General features: G+C 40.8%; 2 protein-coding genes across 2 annotated transcripts in view; both read right to left on the bottom strand.

The window, feature by feature from the left end:
• camsap2b (calmodulin regulated spectrin-associated protein family, member 2b) overlaps positions 1–8,236 on the bottom strand; it is a 37,305-nt gene extending 29,069 nt beyond the window's left edge. The window contains exons 1-2 of the mRNA XM_046051683.1: positions 7,471–8,236; positions 48–307 (exon numbers count right to left, since the gene is read on the bottom strand). Of these exons, the coding sequence (XP_045907639.1) occupies positions 48–307; positions 7,471–7,609 (399 nt within the window). The 5' untranslated portion in view covers positions 7,610–8,236. The remainder of the gene's footprint in view (positions 1–47; positions 308–7,470) is intronic.
• A 491-nt stretch (positions 8,237–8,727) lies between these two features.
• ticam1 (toll-like receptor adaptor molecule 1) lies at positions 8,728–12,067 on the bottom strand. Its single transcript, XM_046051694.1, has 2 exons — positions 11,813–12,067; positions 8,728–11,587 (listed from the first exon to the last, which is right to left on the bottom strand). The coding sequence occupies exon 2, from the start codon at positions 11,437–11,439 to the stop codon at positions 9,649–9,651; it is 1,791 nt and encodes a 596-aa protein (XP_045907650.1). The 5' UTR covers positions 11,440–11,587; positions 11,813–12,067; the 3' UTR covers positions 8,728–9,648.
• Between the last annotated feature and the right edge of the window lie 520 nt (positions 12,068–12,587).

Here is a 12,587-nt window from a genome sequence, read left to right as displayed (position 1 = left end):
AACTGTAAAATGCAAAACCAGCTAAAAATTTGGATGTTTCTATTCACCATGTGTATAGGCGTGTTGGTCAGATCTCTCTCAGTGACCAGTCGGTCCTGGTCAGTGACATACAGGCCTTTCTGGGCCAGGGCCTGGATGACAGCGTTGTGTCCCAGTAAAGGTTTGACAGCATCACTGCGGAGGATCAGGCTCCCCGCCCGACAGTAGAGCTCTGCAGACTGGAGCAAGCAGGCCACCGGAGGCTTCAGGTGCTCCTGGTTGTACTGGTCCCTGTATAAAGGCTCAGCCAGCTCCTCTGGTACTGCATCTGAGGGGAGAGAAAGACAGGATATGGGTTTGGAGCTGAATTTGAGCAACATGCTGAGACGCCACCATCGACAGAGAAGCAAATAGTTACTGCAGGCAGGCAATAAAAATAGCTATGCTATTATTCTTTCTATATTTTACTGCCTTTGTTGCTATGGCTTCACTACATTGTAGCTCAGAGCCTCGCCCTCCTGGCCACATCCAGATCAAAGCTTGTTGCACACGTACGATCACATACACCCAGAAAAGATACACCACAAAACCTGCACATACACGAAAACACAGAGGAAAGCAAGTTCATCTAAGCCATAAACTCAGTTAGTAGCAAAAGGCACACCAATGCCATGTGTATATCTGCAGGTGCTTATCTTACTGAAGATCTACACAGGGCAACTTGTGAGTACAAGCCGCAGTTTGAGTATGCGTGTGTGTCAGGCATGCTGCATCCTATATGTGTGTAGGTAGAAGTGGAAGTTACATAGCATGGAGTACATTCTAATCCTGTTACCTCATCCAGTAAATCTGATCACACACACACTTTTGTCTCTCCTTCTTTCTTCACCAGACTATGTTGTTGTTAACCACATGTTGTGACTCAAAGTTATCCTATACATCCTATGCACCTCTGTCCCATGTGTATCGCTTTAGTCATGCAAAAAAACTTTGTATGGGAATGTGTGTGTGTGTGTTTGTGAGTGTTTTATAACATGGCATGCTTCTGTGTGAGTGTGTGTTCCTGGTGTGTGTGGGGTCATTTCCTCTCTGCCTGCCTGAATCACACTGAAGGAAACAAAGGACACTAAAGGAATCTATCTTAAAGCTACAGCTTTCTGTTACTTAACCCTCCAAAATAACAACAATGTAAAGCAAAAAAAGCTCAACAAAACTAAAATTATATAATGAAAGCTCAGAAAAATAACGTGTGATCAAACCTCAGCAGTTTTGAATGTGTCTGTGGTTAGAGCAGCCACCCCATAACCCCGCGCTGGGTGATGAAAAGATATATTTAAAGTAACAGGCAGATGTTAAACCACCTCAGCATCTACTTTATAACAAGCCCTCCTGTGTCTAGTCACAACTATTAAATACAACTTTTATCCATATTTGTGCAAAGTGATTAAGGTACTTTCGTTAAAAATGGTCAGTTAAAGTACACTCTCTGAAGAGCATTCACTTAGAAGCTGTTCATAAAGATAAAGCTTTCATTTCAGATAATGGCTTGCCTTTACACTTGAAAGTTCTTGAAAGTGTTCACCTTTAAGCTTTGAGGTTAACAAACTCATTTTTTATAACATATATTTTAATAATGAACAGCAGGCTAGTTTTTCTAGAGTTCATGGAAATCTGCCTTGTCAAGTAAAAACCCTCTCCTTTGTGTTTGGCCATCAAAGAGGAAACAGACAGGAAGTAGCTGCCACAGGAAGTCCAGGCACGGAGAAGCCTGCTCCCTAAAGACCCGCGGGATCACAGCTCAGCATACACAACATCACAGTCAGCAGTGTTTATCTCTGCTGCCTAACTGCTCTATGTTAATAAAAACTTGGTGAACTATGGTAATGAGGTCTAGACTTTTTACAGAGATTAGGTTAGTAGTTAGCTTTGGCTTATATGTTGTTAGTACGTGGTGCTGGCTCACTCTCCCTTTGAAATAGCGCTATCCCAAATTATACAGATTATTGTCACACGATAGACTAGATAATAAAAAATGACTTTCACCCTGCATTTACATTTTTGTTACTTGAGAAACAAGCTGTGAATAGAACACTGACATATTATCACCTTTTTAGCTAGTATGGTGAACTTGTAAGCAAACAGTTGCCAATTTACATATCAAGCAGACATGGAGCAACATCATTATTCATTTAGAGCCCTATTTTTGGCCACCTGATGAATGTAAGTCATATATTCTCTCTCTTTTAGCTGTTTTTGGTCTCTACCAACTCCTGCGGGAAATATCTGGTGCTTTAGCTGCTAAATGCTGCATTATGTTCACCAGCTTGCTGCTAACTGTGTCTGTCTGTATTTTGGTGCTGGGTAGTTAGCGTGAAGTCGGGTTTTTACAACTTTTCTCTTCTGAAAACAGCTGCCTGCTGTGACAAAATACAACTCTATGAGAGCGATGATGACAGTGAACCAAAACAGTAAAGTTACATACTGTAAAACCAAAACAATGAGCTGAAAGAGGCTAAAACTCTGAGGGGAAGTGAGAGCAGGCAGGAATGACTCTTTATGAGGGCAGGCTGCCAAAGCTGCTTCTAGACCACAATGAGGACAGGACACAGGCTAGAGCTCGGACACATGTAGTCACGTAGAAAGAATATTTACTCACACACACACACACACACACACACACACACACACACACATGTCCAAAGGAAAACACCACCAAGAATAACAAAACATAACAGTCTGGAAGCTGTTCTACTGTATGCAGCTTTTATAAGAATCTAGTGATAATTCTCTGCGGCTGGACTACTTGTCGTACAAGCAAAATCTATCACGTACTCATGTCCATTGTACATATAAAATTATTGAGTATGTTCGCTTTTTCAACATTAAACTAATTTGGAAGATGCTGCTGTCCAAAACAACTTACGACCATTCAGCTCATGAGGACCACATTAGGAGCAATTTTAGTTTTCAGTGTCTTGCTCAGTGACACATATACTGACAGGAGAAGCTACGGATAAAATCAATAACCTCATGATTAACAGCCAACCCTTTCTACCATATGAGAACAGGATGCCAAGATAGGTTACAAATGATCTCTCATAGCATTTGTCTACTTGATGGTTGGTGGCAAACGTAATCATATACTGGATAACCATTATGTATTTATTTCCTTACACAACATGCTAAGTTAGGTAGTGGACCACATAAGCTAGCTTCTCATTTCAAAGGACCGTAACACAGAGCAGAAAGACATGAAAATCACTGCACAGCTGTTAGCTGATCAAGTCCCTTCACTAATGTACTCCATCAGATTTCACTGATTCTGAATTCTGATTTCACTGAAGTTCCCTCATTGCTTTAGATAAAAAAGCAGAATTTATTCTACCATGGATGGATATAATAGGCCTACTCTTGGCTCTCTGTGGTCATTTGTTCTTCAAGTGATGCTGATGGAGCTGAGGAATTGCATTTCCATCCAAACAAGTGCAAGTTCTGAATGAGCTGAATGAAAGGTTAGTGTTGGTGACCTGTGGTGATGCTGCTTACATCCCTGCTGTTACCTGAGTGATGCAGCCAAGTCAATCCAGAATCAATGTGGTGTCTGTGCTGCAGTTGATAATGGGATAAGGGTGCTCCGATTGATCGGTCACCGATCGTAATCGGACGATAATGGCTTTAACTAGTTTGATCAGTGGTCGTTAAAAAGGCCGATAAGAAAAGCCGATCAGATGATGCAATACTCGCCAGACAAAACAACTAAAACGTTTCACTACGCGGTCTGAGCGGTTTTCAAAGCTAGCTAGCACCAAAGTCCTTTTCAGACAGGAAGGGATTGATGCGCCCACTTAATCATTTACAATTAGAGTTGAGCAGCAATCAGACAAGTGGAGCAACAAGCAGGAGCGATCATGTGAAACTGTCGCGGCTGTGCTCAACCACACGCTACCCACAACCGGAGTTTAATAGACACATCAGGCAGAGAGAGACTGATCCTTCAGTGTGAGTTTACTGATGCAAAGAGCGACTGCCTCTCTTTTTCAGTTTTCATTACAAAACAGACACCTTTTGCTACGTTTCCCCCTCCCGTCCAGATTAAAACGGTGAATCAGAAGATGTTTGTTTGAAAACGCTGCTGCCCCAGTGGGCAAACAGAGGACTTTATAATACGATGACACACACTCACATTTGGCTTTGTGAGTCGGTCTTATCAATCATGCAAAGGAAAAACACGCTACTTACAATTTTAGTTTTGATATTTTTATTAAAATATATGTAGGCTACTGTGTAAATAACACTTAACAGTTAGCCTACTGTGCATGTTGCTGTATTTACTTTGCGACAACTCCCAGTCTGTTTCTGCCGCCGCCGTCTCTCTGTACTCCCTTGTTACTTTCAGTAACAGTTCCACTTTGTTCGTGGCTGCTTTGGTTTAAGTCTCTAAGACAGATTGAGCGGAATTTGTTGCCCATGTTTCCTGGCAATAAAATAAACAGTTGTCATTTCATGATACTTTATCATCTGGTAACTTTAACACTTACATGACCATAATACATTGTTTTTAGGACCAATTAAATACAGTTTACTGTATAATGCTACATGATAAATAAAATGCTCCAAATAGACCCAGCAATTGGTGATCGGCCAAAGAAATCCTGATCGGAGCAGCTCTATAATAACCCTTTGGTGTAAACCTACCATCAAATGAAATCAATATTCAAAACTGTCTGACAAGGTAATCGCTGGCTGTGATTTACAAAACTTCACCATGTGTCAAAGATCTGACCTCACAATTTAAATTTAAATGTAAATTGACAATGCTGTCCCTGCACTGATTCTTAAAATCTTCCTCCAATCAAAAATGTGGTTTGCTTATTGTTTGCTTTTGTATTAATATATTGTGGATTTTTCAATAAGATGGAGTAGATGTAATTTTAATTAATTTCAATTAGGTAATTTAACTTTTTGTGAAAAATCAGGCTGCAATAATTAATCAAAGCAGATTTTTTTGGTCTTAAAGCATGTGGGGCTCTTTAACAATACTTGAACCCATCATGCTAGCACTTAAGCACTGTTCCTATGATGCCAAAATGGAGACACATCAGGGCAAAAGTGTGGAGGCAGTAAAGCTGTGCTCCCTCTCCCTCTCACCCTCTCACAAAACTCCACATGCACAAATGTCGGTCCACATCTTTACAAAGCATCTTAAAGCCCATTTGGTTTCTTTGGCGTTCTTTTGATTTTATAGTTTCCTCCTTTTATAAACTGTCCTCTTTTTGTCTTCTTTTTCCCTCCTCTTTCTTCTTATTGTATATCACTTCGTAACTTAGGAACTTATGTTTGAAAAGTGCTATATGAACTATACTTCTGTGCTTGTTACTGCACTTTGTGTATATGTGGAGTATGTTTTAGCACATACATCTGTCTCTCTGAAGCTTAACTACAAGTTTTCAGCAGGTGAACAGGTTGTTGCATCTGAGCATCACCAGATTCATACCATCGCTCATGCATCCAAACTAGGCCAAACGAGGCTCTGAGGACTGGTTGGTAACGAATTGGGCCACAGTTCTCGGCAGTGCCGGGAGCTGAAACTGTGTCACTAAAGGGATGGGGAAAAAACACGGCGGCAGCGGTATGCTAACAGCCACAGGTCTTGTTGAACTAAGAATGGCTTTCTCACATGTTGCTGTCCTTAACTTTGTATGTCTCCCCCACCATTTCATGCTATCCAAGAGTTTAAAAAAGGGTCATATGCAGCTCTATTCAGCACTCATTGTTGGATCAATGGGTATGATTCAGAGGTCGGTCTTTTGATCTCTCTCTTTCTAGGTTTGTCTGTCCGTGTGGCGGCTCTGAGTACTGTACATGGAGGAGCAGCAGTTAAAAGCATCCATTAGGAGCTGGGGTAAACCTCGGGCCTGAGAGCAGGCTGGCATTACTGTTTATGAGGGCAGGCCGCCAGAGCTGCTTTCAGACCACACTCAGGACAGGAGACGGGCCAGAGCACAGACACATGTAGTCACGTATAAAGAATAATTACTGACGCACATGTCCATATGAAAACACCACAACTGTAACAGTCAAGAAAAGCAAAACACAACAGTTGGCTGGCTGCAGTTGTTATATTGTGCTTAGAAAGGAATGACTTTAGTATAGTTGAAATAATTAGTCAGTTATATCATAAACCCTTATTGAATTGAATTCATCTGTTGAAGTCATTTTTCAAGCCAAATACGGAAGAAGCTTCTCTAACACCAGCTTTTTAATTATGAAGATTTGCTGTTTTTATTGTCTTACTATTAAGTAAACTGAATATCTTTCGGTTTTAGACAGTCGGTTGGACAAAACAAGACATTTTAAGAAATCACCTTGATCTTTAGGAAAGTGTGATGGGCATTAATCACTATATTCTGACATTTTATAGAACAAAAGATTGAGCTTTTAAGTCATTTTTCAAGCAGATGCATCAAAGAGGACGTGCTTCTGTTTTGTCTTGTGTGATAGTAAACTGAATATCTCTGGAGCTTGGACTGTTGTTTGGTTAAAACAAGACACTTTAAGGCACCACCTCGGGCTTCAGGAAAGTGCGATGAGCATTAATCAACATTTAGATTAAATATTTTAGAACATTTGGATCGCCTGCAAGTAAAAAAAAAAACAGAAGGCAGCCATTAGACTTATGAACATCCACAGCACAAGACAAGAGTAAACTGTGTGCATCTCTTGTGTGTACAGAATGACAAATTAATTTCCCCTTTTTGCACTTGTTGACATGATGTGTCTTTGTGGTGTTGCACACTGTTGGCCAGCTACAGATTCACCACTGCCATTAACCTTTAGTCATGCATTTCAACTATTTTCTTACCTTAAAATATTTATTGTTTTCATGCGTGTTAATACATGTGTGAATTGTGTTTTCAAACTCGCTTGCCTCAAATTGCATTGAGTTTTCTGGCTTGTTGGCAGTCCTAAACATTGACCTTAAGTCCCTGCGTCTGTTGATCAGCCATCAAACAGTAAAGGCTGACAGTAGATGTGCAGTCAAGTATCTTAAGCCAAGTCCAGTTGACCTTGATTTTAACCTTCTTTGGATAACTCTGACCTGGATGACTGAGAATCTTCACAGACATCTGTAGTCAGAGTGTTACATAATAGGTTTGGCCTGACTTCTGCAGTGGGGAATAATTAGCATAGGTATGCAACAGGTTAAATCGATGACACGTGTGATGACATGGGCAGTGATGTAGAGGATTTGACCTATGAACTGCAGGTAAACACTGTAATGTAAACAGAAATGCAATAAGCTTATCATATGGTTATCATCAGTGATATTATTTTGCCAACTATATGGATACAGGAGACCTAGCCTATCTATGTTTGGTGATCATTATGTATTCAACTCAACTTCAGTCCACATTATTACATTATGATAATCTTATCATCAAATCCAATAATCTAATCCAGAGATGAGAACGATTAGGAGGCGCCACCTACCCGAGCCGAAAGCCTTGGCCACAAGCCACGTCAGGCTGCATGATATCTTGGCCCTGGTGAAGTCGTAGTGATCAAAGCTTTTGATGGCAGGGACGATGAAGGTCTGTCTCATCCCCCTGTCATCTGCCGCATCTCCCATGTTTTCTCTCTCCGGATCCCGCTACACTGCAGCAGGAGGATCTGTCAGCCCGAGGAATTCCTTCTGACTGCGGATGACATCCCGTCCAGAGGAATTCAATGCAGCAAAAATTTCCCCTTCTCCCGAAAAAAAAAAAAAAAAAACTTTGAGCGTGGCCTTGATTGTTGGAGAGCACGACGAGTTGGACACCAAAAAGGCGCTCCTCTGTTACTTGAGCATCCGTCTTTATGTCCTTATGTTTTAGTGATATCCTTAAACCCTGACAGCGCAACGCAGTTCAGCAGGATTTCTGAAGATTTCCTCCATTCCCTGACATTATTCACCTCAGGATGTCCGACATAACGGAGCAGCTGTGCGCCAGAGGAGGAAAAGCTACAGTCCAGCAGCGGAGGACAGTTTCCCACATTAACCAAAGACGCTGTCTGTGTCCATGTTTTTCTCGCCTTTCTTTTCTAACTGTTTTCCTCTCTCCCTCTATCTCTCCGCGGCGTCTTCTCCTCTGCGCTTTTCCTGCCGCACTGATCGGAGGATAGGATCAGTGCGCACGCGCGATCCACCCACCCAGTCTATTCAATCCCGACACGAGTCACCTCGAGTGTAACACAAACCAAAGGTGGAGTTAGACAGGGTTTCTGACTAAATCCCAGATGTTGTTTCCATGGAGAAACTGATTAAGAAAAACATTTTTTTTTTAATTCTTCAAAAAAATATATCTCTGTGACAGTTTGACTGGTGGATTTGCAGACACTGTCTAAAAGCTGCTCATTTTGTAAGAAACAAGAGTCATAAATACACCTAATATTATATCAGCCTATATATCATATCTACTTAATTTGTTTTATTTTCACTAGAAATGTGGAATGATTTAAACGAATATTTAGTATTTTGCATTGTTATTTCCTTTTAGTGTAACCCCCTTCATTACTTAAGATATGATTTATTTGATAATTTGAAATTTCAGAATCTTTATTTTTTTTTTCCATCAAAACCTTTTCACCTTTTTGATTTTCTAATGTGAAAAGTGGATGTGATTGAATATTATATTAGCCTACTTATTATTGTAAATTGAGTCAATTAAAAAAAAAGTTAAAGATGCTAAGAAATAGAAAGAAAGCTGATTTTAATTTCATAATCAGAAATACTTTATTGATTATCGAGGGAAAATTCTTTGTTACAAATAGCTCACTTGCATATCAAGGTACACCAAGTATTTGCATTTTCATTCAAGACTTTAGACTCTTACACCACTAAACTTCTGGGCTGTGGCCCAGTTACTGAATATCAATATTAGATTTTTAAAAATCTGTTTTCTAAGAACTCTTGTGTCTCCAAACTGTCAGTGTTTCATAGAAAAACAATCTTGTTTTTGCTTGGTTACAATGATATTTTTTAAAATAATATTTAGAGTCTTGGAAAGGATAAGAGGTGCAACCACTCAGAGAATGGTCTAAAATATGTCATCAGTGGCATACACAGACTCTTAAGATTTGTTTTGTTAACACCTTGGGGATTAGTTCAAGAGTCAAAACATTTTGGAGATTGTTTCAACTGCTAGAACTTGATCTGTTTACTGAAAAAGTTACTGTTGTACCAAGCGATTTAAACATGCACTTGAACAATATGGAAAATAGAAGAGCAGTGCTTCTGTCTGACACTGCACTACATAAATCATGTGAAGGGCAATGAGGAGCAATTAGGAGCATGTGACAGGACTGCTCCCTAGTGCTTAAAGTGGGTTCATGCAGCTGATGAGAACAGAAAGTATACGTCCCATATCGGTCAGTAGATGGCAGTCCTTAACTATATATTCATTTCAAAATGCTGCTGGATAGACTCTCTTTACAGCCTCCCCTAAAATCCTTAAGATGCCACTCAATTGCTCTTTTGACAGTTTTATTGAAATTTCTCTCACCAACAGTTGTAAATACAGTAGAACAAGCTGCAGTAAATACCCTCCCACAGTGACTCTTTCAGCTGTGATAATTTAGTGTTCAGAGAACATGATCATTTTTGGTTTTTTTCTAAACTGTCATTTTAGTTTATTGCCCCTCCTCTCTGTAAATTGAATCATCTGGACCTCCACCCCTATCCACAGACATTTGAGAATTATTGCCAATCACAATGTAATTAGCATTATTAATGTGAATATTTGGATGTTGTTGTTGCAACCAAGCACCTCCTTCCTGTTGTGGAGGCACACTGTCACCGAAAACATGTGCTTGTTCCATTAAAAGGTTATGGCTCTCTTTCTCCAACAACTGTGCTGTTTTACACTCTGTGATCAACTGCTTTTGGTGCTGGTTTAAATGTTTTAGTCTCTCCCGTCTCTCCATCTGCATTTTCAACTTCCGCTCCTCAGTCCAGATTGTCCTCTGTCTTTTAATCTTTGCTGGAGACAATACCTTTTTGATTTTTCTCTCAAAGCTCTCGTTCTCCTCAAGTGGAACTATTCTCTGCAGAAGCCCAGGGAGGCTGGGCATGCGGTTGTCCCGTGGCAACAGAGGGATGACGGTGTTGTATTTGTGTGCCTTGTTTATGGAGTTGTGAAGGGCAAAGTCTGTCTTCACCTCCAGCATGCGAGTGTTGAAGTTGCGGGTAAGCAGCAGAAAAGTAAAGGCTGAGTTGTTGATAGCGTCCTCCACACACACCAGAGTGCTCTTTCCAGGCACCTCAAAGTCCTCAGAGAATGTTGCACCTTCACCATCAATGACCTTTTCCAGTTTTTCTCTCATGCTCTCGGCCATATCTGCATCCTCTGGCGCATGCAAGATAACAAAGGCATAAAATATTGCCTCATCTTCCCCTTCTGCTCCTATACTTTCAGGCATTTCATTTGTAACACGCATCTTGGGTTGAACAATGTTTGTTGCAGTGGGAAGTGCAAATTTTGGTTCAGCGGTTGGTTTGGTGGTTTGGTCTAGAGTCTCATTCTGAGTGATAAGACTAACCAACTTACTGCTCTCAGCGGCTAATGTTTCATCCATCTTTGAGTGTTTCTTTGCTCCTAACAAAAGAGGCTCCTCAGAGGTCTGAGACTTCCCAGGTGTATTTTTTGCTGCACACTCACTCACAGGTATGACAGGGCCGATTAGTTTGGATTTATCTAATGTTTCTGGGGTCATTATTTTGCGCTCTTGAAATGAGGCTGTTGGAGGTATGCTTATCTCGAGATGAGAAGGGTATGAGGGCACTGAGGAGCTCGCCTGCAGTGGGCTGGGCAGACTGTGAGCTCTCTCGGACTGATCCTGGGACAGAGAAACTTTTAAAGTTGTGTTTCCTTCATTCAGGCCACTATGAGGATCATGCCCTGACTTGAGATCCGTGGAGGAGAACATCCACTCTGCAAACTGAGGCCCACAGACCACTTTAGCTTCCTCTCTGAGTTGATCATACTTCAGATCCTCACATTGACTTGTTTTTTGGTTGTCACTGGAAAGGGCTCTTTTATACGCCAGATTTCTCAGGTGCGGATCACACAGCCTCTGTTCTGTCAAAATTTTATAAATGCGAGCCAACACGGCCAAAGATTCTTCTGTTAACTCTTGGAAATGACCACAATGAAGGCTAAAATCTTCCAGTTTACCTCCACTCGTCTGCCACTTTTCAGCCAGATACTTAGCAAGGTAGTTGTCCCTCAGCGTCTGGAGTTTGTTCAGGGCCCGCGCCTCTCTCTGGAGAACGATCAGACACAAGGCGTGTATGATATTATCTTCAGGAGACTCGCCCAGCTGGAATGTCAGGCTTAGCAGTCGCTCGGGAGGCGCTTTAACTATTATGTCAAAAACGTCTCTCAGTCCCGTCCCCTGATTTTCATGTCCCCTGTGACTCATGTTCAGTCGCACTTGCTACTCAACCCCTTCAGCCTATGACAGAAGCCGACAGGATCACACACGCTTTTCCAACATGTTCTTCTTCATTTGAACTTCATTTGTTCAAAAACCTGAGTTGAGGTGCACAATTTCATAGAAAATGTCATATCTGTCAAGAGATAAAAATCAACAAACTTTAGAAGTTATGTAGTCAATATAGATGGTCACAACATGATGAGCTTTTTGTACTTTGACCTCATGTTATAAAGTTGTGTAGTACAAATTAAATTGAATAGATTAAACTTTGCATTTTTGTTCTACAAAGATCAAACTGACAGATAAAAAAAGATTTTCAGGCATTAAAACATTTAAAAATTTGATAGCAAATACTCACTGGCATGGAGTTGTACGTGCCAAAACATTACATTTAGTTTGTAAGCCTCCAGCTCAAACAAGGAAGTCACTTTCTCCTTCGGTTCCACCAGTAAAAAACTCTTTCCTTTTAACAGGAAGTTCTTAGTGCACATTTAAGATCGCCGACAGAACACCACTAAACGTGTGAGCCTTGTGAAACTTTTGGTATCAAGTTTATCAGCAACGGTACTTGTCAGTTGGAGGCCTCTGCCAGCTTATTGCACTTTTGTGCATAGTGATGACGATGATGATGATGTCACAGGTTGTGAAGTAAGGGAGCTCTTGAAGGACAAAAGAGAAAAACAGGAAGAAGAGTTCTTGACTATTTAAAACACAGTTCTCCACATTACCAAATAAGTTCCACCAGGTGTTAAAAATACTGTAATGCAAACATTGACAAAAGTTACTGATTACCTCAATAAAATGTACTTTGTGACACTCAACTTTTGTGTGCTTAAATTTCACATAACATTGCAAATCTGCCCCAAAAATAAAGCACTTGAGATGAATGTTGAGTGAGACTTTGGAAGCTCTTCGCGCACAATAGGCGCAGATGAGAGAAGAATTCTGGCTTTTCTCCCTCTGCTGAGAGGCAAGTGTATTTTTATCCACAGAGGAAACCTCCAACCCTGTATTTACCAGGGGTGGGGTCACACCAGGCAGAGTGCAAGCCAACATCAAATCCCTCAATACAGACAGAGAGCCTCACTGTTCTTAGTGCTGAGTGCTGCGTGATATGTTTACTGTATGACCAC

Source organism: Micropterus dolomieu, linkage group LG06, assembly GCF_021292245.1.
Source record: "Micropterus dolomieu isolate WLL.071019.BEF.003 ecotype Adirondacks linkage group LG06, ASM2129224v1, whole genome shotgun sequence".
Taxonomy (NCBI): Eukaryota; Metazoa; Chordata; class Actinopteri; order Centrarchiformes; family Centrarchidae; genus Micropterus; species Micropterus dolomieu.
The sequence above is the reverse complement of the archived record's forward strand: the minus strand, read 5'-3'. Positions and strand labels throughout refer to the sequence as shown.